This window comes from Rhinolophus sinicus, linkage group LG04 (genome assembly GCF_036562045.2).
Source record: "Rhinolophus sinicus isolate RSC01 linkage group LG04, ASM3656204v1, whole genome shotgun sequence".
Lineage (NCBI taxonomy): Eukaryota > Metazoa > Chordata > Mammalia > Chiroptera > Rhinolophidae > Rhinolophus > Rhinolophus sinicus.
The window spans coordinates 158869913-158893022 of record NC_133754.1 but is presented as its reverse complement, the minus strand read 5'-3'; the positions used below and the strand labels follow the sequence as shown (position 1 = coordinate 158893022).

Here is a 23110-nt window from a genome sequence, read left to right as displayed (position 1 = left end):
GGGAGGTGATGCAGGACCAATGACCTTCAGTGCATTAGCCCCACCCTGTGGAGGGTCAAAGAAGGTCAGGCTTTTACCAAGGGTGACTAGAGAGAGGGCCAGGAAATATCAGTCCCAACACATTCCTTCTAGGAACACAGAGCAGAAGTTGTGCTCAAAGCAAAGTGTGTATTGAGATGTTGGTAGCTCCTGGCAGAGCAGTCTACAGCTCTTACGTTGCCTAGAAACTGACTGCAATACCTGGATTATGTACCCAGTCAACAAAAATGATATTGCCAATATTACCACCAATAACAACTAAATTGTCTCTCGGGTTTGTAATGATCGTTATTCCACCAGTCATTTATGATGTACTTACTGTGTGCCAAGCATATGTTTTACAGCCATTTATTAAGATGGCCCATGTCATCTGATTTTATACGTGAGCAAACGGAGGCTCAACAAGATTAAGTGACTACCCAGGTCTCAGACTTAGTAAGAGACAGAGCTAGGATTCAAAGTGTGTGTTCATAATCTAGGTGACTTTCCATCTATGGCCTCATTTGATCCCCACAACAAACACCTGTGGCAGACAGAGCAGATGTGGTATCCTCGTTTGCAGATGAGGGCCACCGAAGCTCAGAGATGCTAAGTTACTTTCTCAAATGGATAATTAGTGAAGTTAGATCTCAAATCCAGGCCTTGGACTCTAAGCACTTGTGAAATTATATTGTGCAAGATTCCCTGCTTTTAGGCCTGGAATGTTTCAGAAGGACTGATGAGCTCCTCCTGTGCTAGTCTGCAGACCCAGAAGAGTTGGTTTCCAGACCCTTTACGTTTCATACATTTATTCTTAGAGCAATATGTTCATTTTGGCTCTACTTCCCCTTCAGAAGTGTAGCCATGAATCCTCAAGGGACAGGGCCTGGCCTTAGACCGCTTTATAGCCCAGCCCACCATCTGGCTTAGTGCTCGGCATATATTAGTGCTCAGTCCATGACTGCCTTTTCACTAAAAATGGGACTAGGAGCTAAAATGACCTTGCCTGAAAAATGCAAAGGCCAGGGTGATTTCAGTTTTCAGTGACTTCCGAGGAGAACCTTAGCACTGGCTATGCATCTCCAGAGAGCTGGTGTTTATCTACAGAAAGGACCAAGCAAGAGAAAATAGACTTAAATTACAGCAAGAAAAAATTCGGCTAGCCATAGGGAAGCACTTAGAGAGGTTAAGCGGATAAGCTGTCAAGGGAGGTCATTGCTAGAGAATGTAAGGATTGTTCAAGGGGTGGATGTGTCTGGATTACTCAGGGGGATCATAAAACATTTCCTCATTTTATGGTTCATATCCATGGATGGAATTTGGCGCAAAATCCAGAAACAGCTCTTTTTCAGGAATATGGAGTAGTTGGACTCCTCAGTCAGGCCCAGAGAGCTAAGGGGCTCAGGTGAGTTGTGCTATGCGGTTTAGCACTCCCCTGCCCCACTCTGGAGGACTCTTTGCTCTTTACATCCCTGACCCCAAATGATAATACTTTTATTGATTATCAACTTTATGCCTGGCTCTGTGCCTTGTGCTTTGTTTGCTAGTAAGCCCCAGGTTGCAGACAAAGAAACTGAGGCTTAGATAGGTGAAGTCGTTTGTCCAAGGTAACACACTTGCAAGAAGCAGAGCTGGGAGCTGTCCCGTGTGGTCAGACTCCAGAGCCTATGCTCTTAAGCACTGTTCAGCATTGCCCAGCCGTGTAGCATACCTGCCCCCCTCTTTCGGGACGTGGCCTGCTGTCTCTTGCTGTGCCCTACATGCCACACAGACTGGACTCTTTCCCAGCACCTGTGGCTGGGCTTCCCCACTGCCTGCCCCAGCCCAGGCAGGGCTCAGCCCCTCCTGGCTGGCCCTGTCCTCTGTCAGCCTCAGGCTGCTGCCTGGCTCTGTCCTGAGTTCGGACTCTGGACAAGCTGGTGCTGAGATGTGCTGCAGAGCAGCAGGCTTGGGAGGGCACACATCTGCGGGGCCGAGGGCAGGTGCAAATGAAGGGAAAGTTCTTAGAAAGGTAAGACCTAGAAAAGCGCTACATGATTTGACACATTCCTTATAGAACCCAGACTTCAAGCTGGGACTCTCACACCCTAAGAGATCTGGGTAAAGTTGGCCTCACATCCCAGCCACTGCCTACGTTTGTAAAAATTCAAAGCTCTCCCAATCATTTCTGATCACCCCTACAGTGACTCTCTCCTGGTTCACCTCCTGTGTTAACATGTGTCAATTCCATTTCACCCAAACATCCCCCTGATCCTTCAGCTTCTTTCCCTTTCCCCATTTTCAGCCCCCGCCCCCTAACTTTTATTCTCACGAGGCATTTCTTGAGTATTAGGAGAGTGTACTTGAGGTTTGAGGTTTTTAGGAAGGGCCCTGCTGCAGAGCGTGAACTTTTCTGCCGTTATCCATTTCCACTCTCGTCTCCCTCCCTTTGGGATTAGGGGGAAGGAAGGGCAGGCCACTGCAGTTATCGTCCCTCTGCTGCAGAGCCACTCCCCGTTCCTCCTGGGAACAGCTGACACATGCCCCCTTGGGGAAGGGAACATAATCTGCAGGACAAATGGCGCCTCCACGTTCCACGTTCCTGAACGAACAGTTAGAGTACTGATCAGCAGAGCAGATCTTATTCCTGTTACCTCCGCTTTCTCTTTTTCATTCCCCAGACGACATCAGGTCATGTCCAGTTTGACAACTGCAACTTCGAGAATGGGCACATCCAGGTCCACGGCCCAGGCACCTGCCAAGTGAAGTTCTGCACCTTCAAAAACACCCACGTCTTCCTGCACAACGTGCCCCTGTGTGTCCTGGAAAACTGTGAATTTGTGGGCAGTGAAAACAACTCTGTGACTGTTGAGGGCCACCCGTCTGCAGACAAGAACTGGGCCTACAAGTATCTGCTAGGGCTTATCAAGTCCTCTCCCAGTGTGCTCCCCACAGAGAACGCTGGCTCTTTAATGTCCCTGGACCTGGAGAGCAGGGACCAGGCATGGAGCCCAAGGACCTGTGACATCGTCATTGAGGGCAGCCAGAGTCCTACCAGCCCAACCGCTAGCTCCCCAAAGCCAGGCTCCAAGGCTGGCTCCCAGGAGGCAGAGGTGGGCAGCGATGGGGAACGGGTAGCCCAGACCCCAGAGAGCAGTGATGGAGGCCTGAGTCCCAGCGGTGAGGATGAGGACGAGGACCAGCTCATGTACAGACTGTCCTACCAAGTGCAGGGCCCACGCCCTGTGCTGGGGGGCTCCTTTCTGGGCCCACCTCTGCCAGGAGCATCCATTCAGCTGCCCAGCTGCCTAGTGCTGAACTCGCTGCAGCAGGAGCTGCAGAAAGACAAGGAGGCCATGGCACTGGCCAGCTCCGTGCAGGGCTGCCTCATCCGCAAGTGCCTTTTCCGGGACGGAAAGGGAGGAGTCTTCGTGTGCTCCTACGGCCGAGCCAAGATGGAAGGAAATGTCTTCCGGAACCTGACTTACGCGGTGCGGTGTATACATAACAGCAAGGTGCTGTCCCCAGGTTTCCTCTACAGAGCCAGGAGGCCTTACTGGGTCACCAGGAACATGATTGTTGATTGATGAGAGGCCTCCTGTGGCTACAGGCAGGAGGGCTTGGATGGGGCTATTTTGCATTTTTAAAAACTCACACACTTGCTTCATGTCCATTCTCTGATTTTGGCAGGGAAGAAACCATTCCCATTTGATACCATTCTACAGCGTTAGTTACAGCCCTCTTGCTCTATGGCCCTCAGGGGCTTCTGGCAGGAATCACGCAGCCAGTGAGTCAGTTGTGCAGCTAGTGAGTCTCTAAAAAGGAACCTGAAAAACTGATATTCAGGTTTTGTGGCTACACAAAACTCATGTCTCCTGAGGACCACTGTATGCTAAGTAGCATTCGTATCATACAAGCAGGGAGCTGAGGGCGGGAGTGAGGGTTTACTGAGCTGGTCCCTGTGCCCAGGAGCAAGACCTAGTCTGCGTCCGTGCTGTTTCCCCTCGGGAACGTCCCCAGGAAGGGAAAGGCTGGCAGAAGGAACCCACTTGCTTGGGGCTCCACAAAGAAAAGTGTCACTGATTCACTTTTTCTTACTTCTTTGTGTATCTTGCACTTTTTAGTTGAAAGTCGGGCATCTCGTATAGGACAGTGGAGACTGAGGTAGGTCGTATTTATATGTGGAAAGTCACGTGCCATTAGGGGACCAGCGTTTGGGTTGATCCAGGCAGGAGTGGAGCTGCTTCAGATTTTCTTGTGGCTGTGATCATCCTCAGTGTTCCGCAGGCCTCATGTTTCTCCACCATTACCTTGTGTTTGTTGGCCAGGGGGCTTTTCTCCTCCTCGGGTCTCCCCTTTGCCCCTGCTCCTCAGAGAGGATCTCTCTCCATGCTCTTGACCTCCCAACAATAGACCGTTTTCATCTGTGGCTCTGTGCTGGCTAGCCTGGTGACCTGGTGACAGGGTTCCGCTCACGTCCTGATTTATCATTAGTCTTAGGTAGCTGCTGGGTCTGTGGGCCAAGGCCTTCAGGGGTACACCATTTTCAGTGCTCCTGCCTCACTCCCAGCACTAGGGGGGGCTTAATATGTTTTCCTCCCCCCTCCCCCCGGGGTACAGGTTTGTCTTTCTGGTTTGTTTTTTTCTGTTCATTTCCTGGAGAGTAATAGGCTTGTTCTATGGGAAATTTAGGAAAGAAAAATTCAGGATGAGCTTAATGCTTTCCCCACAGTGGCTATTCTTTTCCCCCAAGCCTCCACGATGAGGGCACGTGTCCCATCTCGTCCTGCCCCTGGTCGTTCTCCATGAGCTCCCCGTGGGTCCATGGAGAAATGAAAGCTGCAACTCCGCCCAGACTTCCTGTGCTCTCACACTGGTTTCAGGCTAGTTGGGTGTCTTGCAGCCTTGGCGCTGATGGGTTTAAGAAAGTTTGTTTTTGCATCGTCTTGTAAGTGTGGGAGCAATGCTTTCCCCAAGTGTCTCCATCCTAAGCAGAAGCTAAAAGCTTCTCCTTGAAATTGTACTTCCATTCTGTTTTACCCCTCACAGAATTTTATCCTAACGTGATATAGTTTTATTGTTACTACTCAGTCGTTTAAAATGACATAAATATGTTCTAGATTTTTAATATAATTATTAAAAGAAAGAAGAAAATATAAGTGGCACTATATCCCCTTCCTAAGTTGCGTGCTGAGTTACGGTACTTTGTTTAACGGAGGCTTCCTCATACTAGTACTTCTAATTGTCCCTTAGTTGGGAATTCCAGTGGTTTTTCCACCCCAGGATAATATACCAAGAAAGATTCAGAGTAGGTAAGAATAGGCCTTTGTCTTATAAAAGCGAAAGGGAAGGTGGAAGAAGAGAACCTTGCTCTCAGGTGCTTTCTCAGGCAGGTGAGATTTTGCAAAGGCACGTGTGGAAGTGGTGGACCTGAAACTTGATTCCATTCGAAGTAGCTGTGTGCGTGGACCCCAGGGAAATCTTCATGTAACCCCAGTGCATGTAGAGTGTGAAGACCAGTGAGTCCTCTTCTCTAAAGTTTCTTTCCATCCCGTCATCCAGTTATCCTGCTCAAAAGTTAGAAATATGGAACACAGAGCCACGCTTCGATCCAGGTTTCATTAAAGAACCAGAGTGAGGGTGGTGTGGAGGGCAAAGCCAGCAAGGGCGCAGAGTGGCTCTGTCCCTGTGAGCCCACAGTCGGAGCAGTGCTGACACTGACACACTCCTTTCGCCTACAGGTTGAGCAGCATGGACCAGATGCTAAGGAAAAGACTTGTGTTCCCGAGTGATTTTTTTTTTTTTTTTTTTTTAACTTTGTGACAGGAAACCAAATGGCTTTCTGTTCTCTGCTTAGATCGTCATGCTCAGGAATGACATTCACCGCTGCAGAGCATCAGGAATCTTTCTGCGCTTGGAGGGCGGAGGCTTGATCGCTGGCAACAACATATACCACAACGCGGAGGCTGGCGTAGACATCCGGAAAAAGTCCAACCCACTCATACTGGTACTTGTCTCTGTCTTCATGCCCTTTCAGAGTGGTTCTTGCTTCTCAGAAACCTTTTCTGAGGACAGTTAAATAAATGTGGCCATCTTGAATTTATATTTTTCTGAATTTATATTTTTCCTGTTTGCAAGGGGTTCCTGCCCTTTTCCCTGTAGTCTCCCTGTCAGTAAGAAAGAGGCTGGAGAGACAGGGAAGTTTCACAGGATCCTCCCTCAGCCCTGGCATGCTCTGGTTGGCTTTGACTTTGGGAGGAATAAAAATAATGACGTCTGCCCTAAAAGACACATGGATCAAAAATAAAACACCAAGTCAGTTCATTCTTTACTATAAAAAGGATATTTAGTTATGAAGATTCTTTTTTTCATGGATATTGCAAGGCCATAGTGCCTTTGATTTTACACCGGTGTGAAAGCCACTTAAAATCCTAGACTATGAGACCAGCGATATGAGAGACCAGCCCCCTTTCCACTCTGGCCTTTCTACCCAAGAGACAGATTTCCCAGAAATTGGGAAACATGAGAGATTTTTTATGGGCCTGGAAAAATAATATCCACCCTTATGTGTAGTGCTTATTATGAATGTATGCCTGATATTGTTCTAAGCACTTTGTGTATGTACATACTTAATTATGATTTAATCCTTACACAACCCTGTGGTGTAGAATTATTATCCCCATTTTATAATAAGATGAAACATTGAGGAGCAAAGAGGCTGAGACTCTTGCCCCAAATCACACAACTAGTTACAGAGCTGCGATTTGAATCTGGGCATTCTAACTCAGGGTTGATGTTCTTAACCCATTCCATCTAGACTGCCTTACACATGCGGAGAAGGAAGTCCTGACTATACTTCAAAAGACAGGCCTAGCCAGTGTCCTCTTCTAACCCCTTCCTCGCACTGTGTTTCTGCCATGTTTCTGGTGTTTGATGAAATTATCGCCACCCTGGCCAGAAGAATGAGTTTGCCTTCCTGGCGGCGAGTCAGTTTAGCAGGTGGAGGTGGGAAGGGGCCGTTGCATATCAGTCTTGGCTTTGTGAAAGGGTGTGGAGGGAATGCCATTCCATACACCTCTCTCTCCAAGTTTTTCAACCCTGTGAGGGACTTCTGTTAGGCCGCTGTTGCCCTGGTAAATCGGCCAAATCTGTCGGGAAAAAATCTGGAAAGTGAGTAAGAATAGAAAAGCTCACAGCATGGAACACTTTAAAGCAAACTAGGACTTTTGATGAAATTCTTTTGGAGGAGAAACAGCTAACTTCCTGGTTAAGTATGGGATTGTATTTGGGCTGTACATTAATAATTAGTGAAGCAATTTTATTATAACTTACTATAATCTAAAATTTTTGTCACTGTTCAAAAGCAACTAACTGACTGGGAAACAGAAAAACTAGGTTCAGTTCTGGCTCTGGCACAAACATTATATGACCTTGGGCCTGTTTCCCCATTTGTACAGAGGTATTAGAATGAATATCTCTAAGGTTCCTGGTAGCTCACACACCTATGACCTCATGTGCCATGGGACAGCTGAGCTTTCCAGAGCCGCTCCTTTCCACCACCCTCACCTGAATAAGAAGTGAGGACTAGACGCCAAATGGCTGTCACCTTTCCCTGGATGTGGCCCCCTTGGGACAGCACTTGGCCAACATCTTATCCATCTAGGTGCTGTCCTTCCCAGAGAGGTGGGCTCCCCGGACTCTGGGTGGTGTGGCCTGGCTAGATGATTGTGTGTTTGGGGGACTCTTTGGAGACTCAGAAATTTCCAGTAGCATGCCTTGCTGGTGAGGAACAAGAGCCCTCAGCAGTGTAACCAGATCCCCCATGGCCTTCACTCTGGCAAGTAAGGGCAGCATCACTACAGGCCTAGAGGCAGGGTAGTGAAGGCTCCTGTCTTCGGATTCTCCCTGCTAGGTTTCCATGTGTGCACCTGTGCAGGAAGGGCAGGGCAGCAGCAGCGTCCAGGTGCTTCGTCGTGTGTTAGGGATCTTACAGTGACATCGTTTTCTCCACTGTATGCATCCTGGACCTGCTGTGGGGCAGCAGTTGAACACTCAGCTTCTCACCGGCAATGACTGATCTGTCTTCTGTGGTGTCTCATGTTCACTTGCAGTGTAACCAGATCCACCATGGCCTTCGCTCTGGCATCGTCGTCCTTGGCAATGGGAAAGGCATCATCCGGAGCAATCAAATCTTTTCAAATAAGGAAGCTGGCATTTATATCCTGTACCATGGAAATCCAATCGTGAGGTATGCACTGCTGTACCGACCATCCTGCTCACCCATGGTCCCTTCTTTCCTCGCTCATCTCTGTTTTCCTACTCCCTGTCTTTCCTCCATTTGAAAACATCTTTGTTTACTAAAACAACTGAACAGACTCAAGCAAAGAAGTAACTTGACCCATAATCGCACCACAACAGCACAATCGCTTTTGTGTTTCTGTGTTCTCTTCCAGTTAACTATGTAGCCATTCTATCCATCAGACATTACTGAGCACTTCTAATAATAATAACAAAGGTAAACAAGAGGCAGACTCTGCTCCCTACGAGCTTACTCTAGTCTGGAGGACATACATGCCCAGAAATATCTCTAAGATAGAGATGGCACAGAGATTTCAACTCCGGTCAGCTGACAGTGGCTCCCTGGGACGCTGTGGTAAGAGCCAGAGGCTACATCTGGCCTCAGTACGAAAGCACACTGAGATCCATCAGTGGTGTAAGCTGTAGGTGGAAATGGCAGTGGTACTACGGGGACCAGGGATCTGCCCTCACAGCTATCATATAGGGAAGACTGGTTCCAAGAGAGGGAGGGAACCATTCTAGGGGAGTGTGGGAAGGCCTCCTTTAGAAGGTTGCATTGGAGTTGGACTTGAAATATGGGTGGAACTTGCACTGTCATGGAAGTGGGGGTGGACATTCTAGTAAAGGAACGACCTGAGCAAAGGCAGCAGAGCACAGTAGATTCGGGGTTAGCAAACAGCGCACTGTGGCTGGAGGGAAGGTCTGACACAGGTGTGACATTGGTGTAAAATATTTAAATTGGGACTGTCCCAGCAAATCTTGGGTGCTGTGGTCACTGCAACAGGACCTTTTCTATCCCTGTGGTATTCCATCTTTGCAATGCAGCGTAGCGGAAACGGACGATGGAAAGAAAGCCTTGGGCTGGATGAGAAAGGCTTTATGTAGAGCAAGCGCAGGAAGGTGGAGTTTATCTTGTCTAGATAACGGGGAATTATTAAAGGCTTTGATCCAAAGGCTCACACAGCTTTGTCTGTGCTTTAGAAAAATAACTGGCATTAACGTGCAGTACACGTATTCTCTGCTGTTTTCTCCTGCATTATTCCATGTGCACTTTTCCACGGTGTTGCATGGCCTTTATATTTATCACTTTGGAAAGTTTCAGAACATTCCACTGTTTTGATAGTACATAATTTTTGAACCAGTTCTATTACTGTTAGTCATTTATTTTTTTTACTGTTAATAACTTACTAAAAAGTTAGTGCTCTTTCTCCATCTTTTGCATTATTGCCTTAAAATAAGGGTATGTTTCTTTGCATGCATTTATTTAACACATAATTAAGTGTTTACTCTATGTAAAGGGACAGTGATATAAGAAGTGTGTAAGAACAGTCTGCTCCATGGAGTTTACCATCTCCTGCTGGAGACAGAAATACACACAAAGGGAAGGAAGACTCACCAAAACAAGCGCTCTCATAGGTCTTCATGCAGGTGCCAAAGGAGCCCAGCCACGATTTCAGCTGAGCGAGTCAGGGACAGGCCCATGGGGAGCTCACATTTGAGTTGTGCTTGAAGAATAAATAAGATTTTCAAGGAAAAGGCATTCTGAGCCTAGGGGCAGTGAAATTCAGGGTATGTCCTGGGAAAATGCTTTAAAAAAATGTCGGCATGAGATGCCCTGGGTAATTGTGTAGACAGTCAGCCTCCAAAGGCAGGTGGATGCTGGAGCCGAGGACCTCAAATGCCAAGGGTGGCAGGTAGAATAATGACCCTCCAAATATCCCCCTGACCTGATCCTTGGACCTATGGCTCTGGTACCTTACATGGGCAGAAGGGACTTTGCAGACGGGATTCAATGAGAGACTTAGTCCTTCAGCTGGGGTGAGAGGTTATCCTGAATGATCCAGGGGGCTCAATGTAATCACAAGGCTCCTTAGAAGAGGGGAGCGAGGGGATCAGAGTCAGAGAACAGGAAATGTGACAGCAGAGGCAGGGGTCAGAGTTATGAGGCCACAGACCAAGAAATATGGGCGGCCTCTAGAAGCTGGAAAAGACAAAAATGGATTTCCCCTCTAGAGCCGCCAGAAGGAATGCAGGACTGCTGCCACCTTGATTTAGCTTTAAAAGACCTATTTTGGACTTTTGACCTCCTACACTAGAAGGTAATAAATTTGTGTTGTTTTAAGCCACTAAGTTTGTGGTAATTTGTGATACCAGACATACACCAAGCTAGGGTGCTAGGGCATTGTTGAAGGGTTTTGAGCAAGGAATATTATAATCAGATTAGTGCCTAGGGTTTTTAAAACATAGTCGCTTTGAGAGAATAAGTTGTGCTTTTTTCTTTTATGTTTCTTTGTAATGGAAGGTAGGGATCCAGGGGAGGGTACAGAATAAATTTTGAGATCTCTGATGTGGCTTCGATGAGGCAAACCACAGCTTTCTTGTTTTTTTGCCAGTGAGAGTTATATTACCTATTGTGTTTCTCTTTTTGCTTTGGCTGCAAGGAAGCACAGGACTCAAACTGGCTCATCTGTAGTAAATATCCCACCCTTGGTTCTTGGAACAAAGATCTGTCCCCTTGTCCTAAATGTTTTCTGATACTTCTTTTATGTTTATTCTGCCCGCCCTAAATACACACACATACATGTTTCTCCAAGTGGCCATGGGCCCTTTCTTGGGAGATGAGATTTGTATTAAAAACATACCAGTCATGCATTTGGTACTGTGGCACAGCTCTCAGGAATACGGATGAGGCAGGCCTGAGGCCAGGGGCTGCCTCTGACTGTGAATTCTAGAAACCCACAGTAGCCATTAGCCTATTGAACTGTAACCACATCAAAGCAGACTCTTTAAATTTGTCTGAGGGAAAAAATTGGTTTCAGGTGTACAAAACAATGTAATAGACATTTATCACTTATACTCCTCACAAAGTGATAACCCCCCTTCCCCCATCCACTACCCCTCTGACATTGCACACAGCCGTTACATTTCCACTGTCTCTATTCCTTATGCTGTACTCCACTTCTTGTGGATATATATATACATAAAATTGTAGTTGACATTCATTATTGTTCAGCTTCAGCTTCAGGTGTATAGTGCAGTGATCAGGCATCTACACCATCCCTGAAGTGGTCTCAAAATAGGGATGTTTTACCAGGTGATTTCACTTGTTCAACTCCAACATGTATAGTGCAGATGTACCTGACATCTGGCTTTCCCAGCACTAACATAATTTGCTGTTTTTTCCTAAGGAAGTAGAGCATTTGGACCTCACCCTGGAAGATGGGAAAACTTATCAGCCAACTCCTATTCAGTGATATTTTATGGGCTGCCAGGCTCTGAGGGCCAGATGAATATGGGGCCTACATCCCTCAGCAACCTGGTAGGAAGTAGACGGCCGCCTCCTAAGAGAGGGGGCAGGTGCCCTTCCAGCAGGGAAGGAGATCACAGCATTCCTGTTAGTAAAATTAGCAAACGTGTCCTCCAGGGATCACCTAATTCTGCTAAGGTCTGGTTATGACTGGCTTTGTTTTTACAGGCAGGAAACCAAGATGCAAAGACTGGAAAGAAATGCATGTCCTTTCACATGCTCAAGTGTCTGCTTTCGAGGAACTCATTTGTGAGGCTGTTACATGGCCGTAAGGCCGTGTGTGTTTCTCTGAGCAGGACCATGCTTTCCTACCTCTTCCATTTGTCGTGAACCCAACCCAGAAGGCTTCACATACTCGTTGTCTGAGGGTCTTGAAACCCCCCTTTTTAAAAATCTAGTTTTCTTATTTTAAAGCATGTCATTATTTTACGTTGTTATTTGGTGAGTGGGTGATTAACAGAAAATAAGGTAAAGAGTGGCTGTTGGACCAAAACAGAAGGTTTTGATACAGGCAGAGAGTCTGATTCAGGTACTGGATACAGTCACTCCACACAAGCTTAACTCCGCGTCCTTGGAATTCTGACACATCCAAGGCTTCACCTGAGACCCGTGCTCCACAATGACATCCATTTAAAATAGTGTTCAAGAGAGGCCACAGGACCTGGATGTCGTTGTGCCTCTGTGGCGTAGCTGTGGGTTTCATTTTGGTCAGGGATAACTGCAGACTGCTGAATGCCTGGTTTCTAGGACTTCAGGAAGCGCTTAATGCCTGTGGACGTGAGCCATCTGGGGAAGCCCACACAGGAAAGCAGTTCCCTTGGGTGGGCTTTGTCTATAATGCCTGACGTTGGGCTGGTCTCACCTCTGTCTCGTTCTCCTTCCACTTCAGCGGGAACCACATTTTCAAGGGCCGTGCAGCTGGCATAGCAGTGAACGAGAATGGCAAAGGCCTCATCACAGGTAGGGTGGGAACGCTGCAGCCCGCCTGCTGCCAGCCTGGCCTCCTGCTCTGAGCAGTGGCTAGCATTCGGGGATGCTGGCTCCCCACACTGGCCCTGCTAATCACGAGGACGGCCTGGCAGGGAGGGGGTGTCTGCTCTTTGCCAGGCCCAGTGCTCACGGGATCTCACTACCGTCTTGCTCATTACCCGGGAACATTCATGCCACACAACTGTCTGAATCCCTCCTCTTGGCTTTGGAAATCCAACCCCATTTCCCCTCTGCCTGGCCAACTCCTGTTCCTCCTTCAGGTCTCAACCTAAGTGTCAGTTCTTCCGGGAAGCCTGCCCTGCCCTGCCCTCCCCTTTATACATATAGACACTCACTGAACCCAGTAGGCCTGTTTTGTAGGACATTTTTCTTCACTTCTTAGTGATCTGTTTAATGTCAGTCTCCTTTGCTATAAGGCAGTAAATTCTATAAGGCAAGGATCAAGTGTGCCTGGTACATCACGTAGCCTCACCACAGAGCATAGCCGTACCTGGGACATAGAAGGGATTTGGTAAATACTGGCCCAGTGAATCTAGCCTCCATTCATTCAGCAGACGTTTTTACTGAGCACACGCTGCATGAAGGAGCCAGGGGTACAGCAGTGAACAAAGCAGACACCATCCCTGCTCTCAGGAGTTGACATTTTAAGAAGGGAAAACAAATAAATAAAAGCATACATATATAAGCAAGAAAAGTCCTATCTGAGGATGGTAAGTGCTTTGCAGATAATTAAAATAAGGTGATAGAGGGACTGTGTAGGTATTTAAGTGTGTGTGTTCAGAGCAGGCCTTTGTGAGAAGGTGACATGTAAGCCAGAACCTGAATGATGAGAAGGAACCTGACAAAAGAACTGGAATTCCTGCAGGGCCACCTGGGGAACAGATTTGGGATGCCTGAGGAGCAAGGAGATCATTAGTAGTGACTGGATTGTGGTGAGCAAGGGGTTTGAGGTGGGGTCACAGGGGCAGGATGGGACCAGTCACACAGGGTCTTAGGAGCCATTGCACTCCAGTCCTAGGAGGCTGAGAGTCTGCCCTGCCTCAGTGCTGGGGACAGATGGTCCTGGACCACCCTTCTGACTTGGGACTCCCGGAGAGGTGGAAGGGAGAGGAGAGGAAGGCTGTGGTCAGTCGGGAACTGAGGCGGAGGACAGGCTCATGTCTCCCCAGGCTTGCGGGGGAGAGGCTGGAGTCTGCCTCAGCCCCCAGAACAGATGTCCTCTGCCTGGCCTGGCACAGGGGCTCTAAAGCCAGTTCATTCTTAGTCATCAGTCCCCAAGGCCACTGGGTACGGTGGGTACTGGGGACATAGGAGAGCACAGACAGACAGAAAACTTGCTCTTGGGAAAGTAGAGAGCAGACAAGTCTCTAAAACATCCAACACCAACCACAGTTCAGGGTGCTGACTAATGACAGGGTAAGGTCTGGGCACCCTGGTCTGGGCTGTCCCTCTTGGCTGCCAGCACTGGAGGTGGCCCTTGCATCCTGACCCTCTTTTCTGCCTCTCTTCATAGAAAATGTCATCCGTGAGAATCAGTGGGGAGGCGTGGACATCCGGCGGGGAGGGCTCCCTGTGCTCAGGAGCAACCTCATCTGCTTCGGCTATTCAGACGGAGTGGTTGTGGGCGATGAAGGCAAAGGACTGATAGAAGGAAACACCATCTATGGTGAGGAGCGCGTGCTGGGGAGGTGCCACCTCCAGCTCACGGGTCCTAGGAAAGTCGCCACCTTTCCCTGGACCTCAGAGACCTCACTGGAGAACAGCATCCATCTCAGGTCCCAGCCACACAGCCCCTCTCAGAACAAGCCTCTTGTAATCAGATTGACCCAGGGGGTCAGCCAAGCAGAGCGCTTTACCCCCATTTAAAACAGCAAAAGGCAAGGAGTTGGGTCTTGTATAAGGACAGGGATCCTTAAGCTCTGACATATGAGCATCTAACTCTCTTCTCTTTTGATCCAGAGAACTGAAAATAAATAGGATAATCAGAGAAAGAAAACTGTTCTCACTCACTCTGTGACTTTGGGCAAAGCCTTAGTCTTTCTGGACTGTACATATATGATGATGATGATAGTAATAAAATAATAATAAATAACAATAATAATAGCAGGTAACATGTATTCAGGCCCAATTCTGCTATGCCTGTTATATGCATTACACATGTAATCCTCATGAGGTATAGTTATTACGTCCATTTTAAAGATGAGGAAACTGAGGCAGAGAGGTTCCGTAGCCTGCTGAAGTTCACACAGCTAGGAAGTGGCAGGGCTGCATTTCTGCAGGGAGGGGTTGGGCTGGATGAACTCTGTGGCTCCTTTGACACTGTCACCATGAGCTTGTGTGCTTCTGATCTGGTCGTGTGGCCTTGGCAGTTCTTAGAGCACTTTTACACCCTATGGGGTGATCCTAGTTGAGAGATATAGTCCCGATTGTTATTTTCCCTCTTGTATGAAGGAGAAACCTGCAGCCAGAGCCATAAAGTCCAAGGTCATTAGCAAATCAGGGACGTGGTCTCCCAGGCCACTGCCTCTTTTGCTTCCCTCCTGGGGGGACACTCGGGGCGACCTCATCTTTTGCTTGGTGTCAGTGACTAGCTCCTTTCATTGTCCCAGCTAATAAGGGCTGTGGTGTCTGGATGATGTCATCCAGCCTGCCCCATGTCACCAGCAACCATGTCAGCTACAATGGCCTGTATGGAGTGGCAATGTTTAGCCAGAAGGATGGCTCTGGTGAGTTCCCTGGAGGCCATGGAGCCCAGGAGAACTTCAGCGAGGACGGGGATGCCATCCTCTGGGAGACAGAGCTGGAGAAGGACGACGACCCCCTGCGCCGGCCCGTCACCATAGCTCTTGTGGAGTCCAACAGTATTAACCACAATGGAGGTGAGCACCCCTCCCTCTCAGCCCCTGCTCCAGAGCCTTACCGGCTCTCACTGCCCTCATTGCCTAAGAGCCCTTCATGGACTCACCATTCCAGCCTCATTGGCCACTTCCTTCAGCCGCTTACCTGATACACCAGTCCCCTGGATTTCACATTCCCTGAACTTGGATCCATTCTTTCCTGTCCCCCAACCCCCGACTCTGCTCATGCTGTTTTCCTTGTCTGAAATTCCCTTTCTCCCATCCACACATCTCAAACACCTTGAACCACAAAGCCCACCGCGAAAGTACCCGCCATCCTTTGCATTGAACCATGCCCTGCCCCCATCCCCAGTGGCACTTGTTAGGGGGCCTGGGACTGTATTGGTTTCTGTGGCTATTCATCAACTCTGACAGGCTGTGAACCTGAGGCAAAGAACTGAATCCCACCCCTGTCCGTGGCCCCTGCCCCTGCAGTGCCAAATCCACACCTGGCATACACATTTCTAATATATTGAGACACATTTTTCACATTTTAACATCTCTGATGAGATATGTCTTGCAGTTGATAGCATATCATGGTTTAATTGGCAATGATTTTTCTCAGATATGCAGAAAATAAGAGTGTTTTAAATCCATGTTATCTAACACTTGACAAAAAATAATAGTAGGTATTCAATGCTTATTGAACTGGAAGAAAAAAACACCACTGTGGAGTTCATCTAGCTCCGACTCCGGGGCGCCTACACCTGGCTGATATCGGAATCACTGTGGAGGGCTGATGGAGGAAGGCTTGTTGAAAAGGGGTTACCAGGCCCTGGTAAGCTCTTTCCTCTGGGAGTGGCAGAGGGCAGGGTGATGTGTAGCCAGCAGCCCCAGCCCACTCACCTGGAAAATGAGTTCTGTCCCCTCCCAGCTAAGGGTTTCCTCCAGGTGGCAGATAAAGCTGCAAAAATTCACAAATACTTGATTTATACTTGCTGTTCTCAACCAAGCAGGAGAAGCAACAGGCAGGTGCCAGCAAGAGGTTCAAAGTCACAGGCTCATGGCTCAAACCCCTTCCGCGTGCTGTGTGTCGCCTTCCTCCCCACACTCTCCTCCTGTGTTGCCCTGGTGCCGCTTGCTCTAGGGGCGGCGGATGTCACCACTGGGGAGTGAGTCCTTTTCCTCCTAACCCCTGGGCCGCCTGCCTTGCTGTCTCTTCCTGACCACGTTGTACAGCTCTGAGCCTTCTGATGTCTTTTTGCTTTTTGTCTACAAACACATAGTGTCTCTAAGCACCCACAACCGCAAGCACCATTTTCTTCCCCAAATTTCTAACACATTCTAGACATATGTTAGCTTAATACATTTTTCTACTAAAAAATGACAGAATTCCCTTTATGAAGCAAATTTCTCCAAATAGTAGGGAGGCAGATTCCAGCTTATTATGGGAAGGAAAACAAAACAACTTTCCCTCTGGTATAAAATCTGGTATTATATTATATATTATATTGTACCTGGTCTTATATAAGACCCAGTATTATATTGTATTATATTATATTATTATATTAATATTATATTTATTATATTTATTATATTACCCTGTCTTATAGTAAAATAAGACCGGGTCTTATATTAATTTTTGCTCCAAAAGACGCATTAGAGCTGATTGTCCAGCTGGGTCTTATTTTCGGGGAAACACGGTAGCAGTAGGACGGTAATGTTGTTGGAGACATTCACGCACAGGATGAGAGCCCAGGCCAGATGAGCATCAATCTGAGCCTAAGGAATCTTCTGGCATCACATTTCCCTGGCTGTATTTAATGAGGACTTAGTTCAGAGGAGCAGAATTTTCTTGCTGTTCCCGGTTTCCCCTTGCTCTGTGTCACCCAGCTGTAACTCCCAAGGGCTGGTTCTCAGTGTGGCTACCCCTTCTCCCCTGCCTCTCTCCTGGGGGGCACAGTCCCAGGAAAGCTTTCCTGACGGGTGTTGTCGGGGCTGAGCCTGGGCCCACCCTGTGCTTCCTCTACCCCCCACCCCCTCCACCTGCAGCCTCAGGACTCTACGTCCAGAGCAGCGAGGCACTGCACATCATCACCAACGTGATCCACGCCAACGGGGACAGGGGCATCACGGTGGCCCAGAGCAGCCAGCTCACCCGGGTGGCTAACAACAGCATCTCCTGCAACCGCCAGAGTGGGGTCAAGGTGGAAGCCCAGTGCAAGGTGGAGCTCCGGGGCAATGGTATCTATGACAACAGAGGCCATGGCGTCATCACCAAGGGAGACAGCACCATCGTCATTGAAAACGACATCATTGGCAACCGGGGCAGTGGGCTGCAGCTGCTGCCCAGGTCTGACACTAAGGTGTGTGTGTGTGTGTGTGTGTGCCATGTGGTGCCAACCCAGGGCACAGCCCTGGCAGACCCCCCATGCCCCCTCTGCTGAGAAGCACAAAGCACTTAAGCACCCATCGCTGGAAGGGACATCATTCCTCATTCCAAAACTTGGCCTGGGAGATGAAGGTGGGACTTCACATAGGAGGAGATATGTGAATTGGGCTCTGAAGAATAAAGAAGTTACCAACAGGAAACCAGGGTGGGGGTTCCACCTGGGGTATCTTTGTGGTCTCCAGGTCAAGGTCAGGGCTATTTCAGCTCTCTTCCCCTAACAGAATAATCTCACACAGGACCTGGTATGCAGTAGGTGCTTAATGAGAAGCCTTGCCTTGGGCCTTTACACACACTAGTCACTGTATTCCCAGGCTACCCTTCCTCTGCTACCTCAGTCCTCTAGCTTGGCTATCACTTTCTTCAGGAAGCCCTCCCTGACCCCCCTAGCTGTTGGAGGGGGTGGGCATAGCACCTTTCTGGACTTCTAAGGTGCTATGCCCAGCCCTGCCTCACAGAGCACTTCCCACAGTGCTTGGTATCTGTTCCTCTGCTTGTTTGTCTCCCCCGTGGAACAGTGAGCTCTGAGCTCCCTTTTATGTAAAGCACTGTGCTGGGTGCTAGGGTTTCAGTGTTGAGCCAAACTGACCCAGTCCCTGCCCTTGTGAAATTATGACCCCAAAGCCTCTCAGCCCTGAAGCTTCATGAGTAGCGATTTAGGCAAATAGTACAGAATTATTTGGCTTTGCGTCTGAGCACTGTGGGAGCAGAGGAACGGGCGAGGGGGCACGCTGTTGCCTTGGTTGGGTTGCAGCAACCCTGGCTTCTGGCACCACCTCCCCTTTCTGCCAGGCCTTTGCACATTGTTTCTTCTTCCTGGAACAGCCCTCCCCTGCTCTCCACCTGATAAACTCCTGCAGCTTACCCATCACCTTCTCCAGGAAGCCTTTGCTGGTTCCCCAAAGCTGGTCTCAATATCCCTTCCCTGAGCGTCCATGGCTCACGGTTGACCTACTTCGCATGTTCTTACCCCTGTTTTATAACGGGTGATTCACTTACCTGGGAGTCCCTGAGGTGTGACAAGCTCTGGCTGCCTCTCCCAGGTAATAAAGAACCGGATCCATTCATTCCGTGCCTACGGCATCGCAGTGCGGGGCCGCACCAAGGCTCTGGTGCAGGAGAATATCATCTTCCAGGGCAAGACCAACAAGACCATCTTTCAGCAGGTCTCAAACAACCGAGAATGCATCATGAAAAACAACAAGTTCCTGGTCTTCAAGAAAAAGTAAGCGTCAGGGTTCCCTAAACCAATCTTACAGAACTACAATGAGGTCACTGGGGAAGCCAGGCCCGGGGATTGCGGCCACCCTTGCTCCCTACAGTCCTGCCAGCTTTCGGCTCTAGTCAGGTAAAGGCCTGTGCTTGGGCTTCGTGTCAGGCCTGGGTGGAGGATCTGTGCCTGACTCCCTGGGAGGAAACAAGCTTTAAGAATCGGGTATGTGGTTTCAAACCTCAGCTTTGCCATTTACTGGCTGTGTGACCTTGGGCAAGTTACTTAACATCTCTGAGCCTTAGTAAAATCCACTTAATTTCTGCTTTGTAGTACCGACTTAAAATAAGATCATGTGACCTAGCAGAACATCTGAGATATCACAAAAATGTTACTTGCTGCTGCCACTATTGTCGCTGTTTTTAGTATCTCTGCCTCAGTGTACCACAATCGCTTCACTCATCTTCCCTGAACCTCTGTCTTTCCGTTCCCCATTTCAATGACATCAACATCCGCTCTGTTCTCCCTAACACTAGACGTCAGTTACCAAGTCCTCTTGATTCTGCTTCTAAAATGTTCTTGTATCTGGCACCTCTTTTCCCCAAGTGCCACCACCCTTGTTGAGGTCTCAGCACCCCTCCCCCGACCTATGGCCCCTATTGCCAGCACAGTTGTTCAGTGGTTAATGGATGGACTCTTGTTCTGTTTGGTTGGTGCTTTGCTGTACTGGTTATAAAAATAATATTACTGTTATTGTTGCTATCACCCCTGCACTGTTAATACCCGTCCTGTTGCAGCAGCCGCCTGCCTGGTCTCCCTGCCCTTACCCCAGCGCCCCCTACTTCTGCCAGGCAGGCTGTCCTATGCATCCGTCTAGATTAATTTTTCTAAGTCAGCTGTAGTCATGTCACATCTATGGTCAAAAACCTTTGATGGATCCCGTTTCTATAGTAATGATGTCTTTATTATATACACCCTCAGAAAAATATTTTTGAGGAAACCCCCCATATATATATATTTATATATACATAACAAAGTGTAAAATGAAAAATAAATAGAAATTCTGATATTTACCATGTCCCAGCAGACATATTGTGGACTCCCGGGGGTCCACTTCCTCCTCCCGCTTTGGAGACTCCAGACCTGTCGGCCTGGCATTGTCTGCCGTGTACTGTCAGGTCCTGATTTTCCTCCCCAGCTCTCTCTTCATCACTCCTATTCAGGCGCTCGCTCTGCTGCCAAACTCAAGTGCTTGGATTGCTTTGAACATACATCCAGGCATTTTTACTCATCCCGCGGTAGCCAGCCTCTGACTCTCCACACCTTTTACAGCCCTACTCACTGTAATATTATCAGCGTAAAAATACAGAGAAGACTTTGTTGCTGGCTTAAGCAATTTAGGATTTGGTGTGTGTTAAGAGGCAGTTCCTTGTAACTCAAATGATAGAAAGCCCTGAGCAAAGCTTCATGATCATTCCATTTCCCCCGTCCGTTATAATCTCTACTAGAGCTCCAGGGACTGGAAGCCCACCAACTTCGTTCATCTATAGATTTGCATTTTCCAGAATGTCGTGTAAGAGAAATCATACAGTGTGTAGTCTTCTGAGTCTGGCTTCTTTTATTCAGCCCAATGCACTGAGCTTCGCCTGTGTGTCGCATCTGTCATTCCTTGTGTTGCTGAGCGGTCTTCCATTTGTATGGCTGTACCACACAGATTCTCTGTTCATCAGCTGAACGGTATTTAGTTTCTAGTTTTGGGTGATTATGAATAAAGCTATAAACATTCATGGTCACAGGGCTGGGGGAAAGAAAAGGAAAATGAAAAGAAAAAAAAGGAAGCCACTGTTCTTATCCAGATCCTTATAAAGATGGGGAAATTGAGGCTTCTAGTAGAGGTAACTTGTCCAAGGTTACATGTAGAATTGAAGGCATAGCTGGAATAGAAAGCAAGACTTTTGCCCCTTAGCTTCACATATCCCACTTCCTTGGGCTATCACCAACTTGGGAAACAAAACCTACACCCAGATTTAAACACCTGGATCCAATGAGCTGGAGCCAAAAGTAAGACTGTGCAGGGCACTCGGCAAACGCTGTAGACTCTGAGTCCACTAACTATCAACTTGCACCTCCAGGTCTGACACATGGCGCCTGGTGAACCCACCAGCACGCCCTCACCTTGAAAACTCCGTCCGAGGCCCCTCTGTAGCCCACAGTGGGCAGAAGGCGACAGCCATGGCAACCAGGATCACAGCCCGAGTGGAAGGTGGGTACCACAGCAATCGCAGCATCTTCTGCACCATCCTGTAAGGATGGGGAGCCAGAGTGTGGGAACTGGAGCACTGTCCAAAGACTGGGAGCAGCGACCACAGATCCCATTCTCAGACTCGGTCCTGACAGTGCTTAGCCACGCTAGGTGAGGCCTTCGGGAAGGAAGAAGCAGCGCTTGAGAAGGCAGGTCCTCCTCACCTTGTCCCTGAAAAAGCAGGCTCCTAGGCCTCCTGGGGACTAAGAACAAGGTACCTCCAAAACCCTTCAGCTCCCCAGCTCTCCAGTAGGAAGGAACTTGGAAATGTTTTTCAAGGAGAAAAAGGAACAGAAATCGGTGGATTTCCAGTCACTCAAGCTCTTGTAGAGATTATGAAGAGTTGGGGAAAACGGACACTGAAGCTTTGGTCAGGGTTTTCTGTTTGAATTACAGGGAGCTGTGTTTTACACACCAGATCCAAGCTCTTCTCAGGGAGGAGATTTACTCCTGAAAGAGGGAAGTGATTCTAGTGAGGTGGAAAGACAGCTGCCCCAGAATTTCTCCCTTTCCTAGACCTCTGTCTAGATCTCTCCAGGGACACTACCACACCCTCCAAGCTGCCTACAGAGGCTGGAGAAGCTGTTTGGTTTCCATAAGGACATAGTTCTCGTACTTAGACATGGACCTGTGAGGAAGGGGCTTGGGACAGGGAGCCCCTCTTAAAAGGCTGCCCCAAGAATGACAAGGGACATGCCCAAAACAGGAGGGGAGTGTAGAGCTTTCCTTCGAATGGCCCAGGTGCCAAGCTGGGCAGTGCAGGGGCACATATGACTCCGCTCTACCCTCAAGGAGCTCACACACGTAGGAGGATGTTAGCTTGGAGGATTCAAATCCCACAAGCACACCCCCACCTGCTGCCCCTCCTGGGCACAACTGGTGGAGATGAGGGTGCCTAGGGCCCCTCCTCTGTGTCCACGCTCTCATGGATAACCACCTGCCTTTACTGACCCTCATGGTTTCCACTCAGTGCCTTGGCTCTGCTCTCCCCTCTTCCTGGCATGGCCTTCTCTCCATCTGCACACATCCAGGGCCTCCCCATTCTTCTAGGGGGAGCTCAGACACTGCCATCTTCAGTGCTCTTCCCCAAGCCTCCCCTGCCCTTTCTGTCCCCTCAGGTACGGGGCACTCTCTGCCTCGGAGTTAGTCAGGTCCTTCCCTGTGCCACTCACCTGCCTAGGGCAGGTCTGTGTCCCTAGTACCCAGCCCAGGCCTGGGGTAGGGTCAGTAGCCTGAGTGAGAAGGCCAGTTCCCAAAGGGCTTTACTAAACTGTACCGTGTGTCACAGTCCCAGAGCCAGCTGGGCTCAAACCCTGCCCTGACTGCTGGAGGGAGGGGCTGGATGTAGGACCTGTTTAGCCTGAACCATCCCCCTCCCACTCGGCCTTTCCTGTGGGGCCTCCACCAGCCTGTGGGGGTTGCTGTCTGCACCTTACCAATGGCCTCCCATGCTGGTTCTGCCAGGCCCTCGGTGCTGCTCCCCAGGTCGGGGGGGAGGGAGGGGGTTAGAGGGAGCCAGGAACACTGGCCTCTCCTTGAGGACTTTGGGCACAAGAGCACTGGCCCCTCCTGTCCCCACACTGTCCTTTGCACTTCTCTGGTGGCCCCAATGTGAGTCGCTGTATAAAATGCTGCCTTCATTCTTTTGTAAGCAATGACTTTTTTGTGAACCAAGTGCTTATGAAAATCTCAGCAACTAAAATAAAGTTCTATATTTTAA

General features: G+C 48.8%; 1 protein-coding gene across 4 annotated transcripts in view; it reads left to right on the top strand.

Moving 5' to 3' along the window:
* Positions 1-23110, top strand: part of FBXO10 (F-box protein 10) — a 41548-nt gene extending 18438 nt beyond the window's left edge. For all 4 annotated transcript variants that reach the window (XM_019729130.2, XM_019729129.2, XM_019729131.2 and 1 more), the window contains 9 exons: positions 2679-3512; positions 5855-6004; positions 8109-8245; positions 12492-12562; positions 14106-14258; positions 15202-15471; positions 17482-17795; positions 18922-19103; positions 21221-23110. In XM_019729130.2, coding sequence (XP_019584689.2) covers positions 2679-3512; positions 5855-6004; positions 8109-8245; positions 12492-12562; positions 14106-14258; positions 15202-15471; positions 17482-17795; positions 18922-19103; positions 21221-21395 — 2286 coding nt within the window. In that variant the 3' untranslated portion in view covers positions 21396-23110. The remainder of the gene's footprint in view (positions 1-2678; positions 3513-5854; positions 6005-8108; positions 8246-12491; positions 12563-14105; positions 14259-15201; positions 15472-17481; positions 17796-18921; positions 19104-21220) is intronic.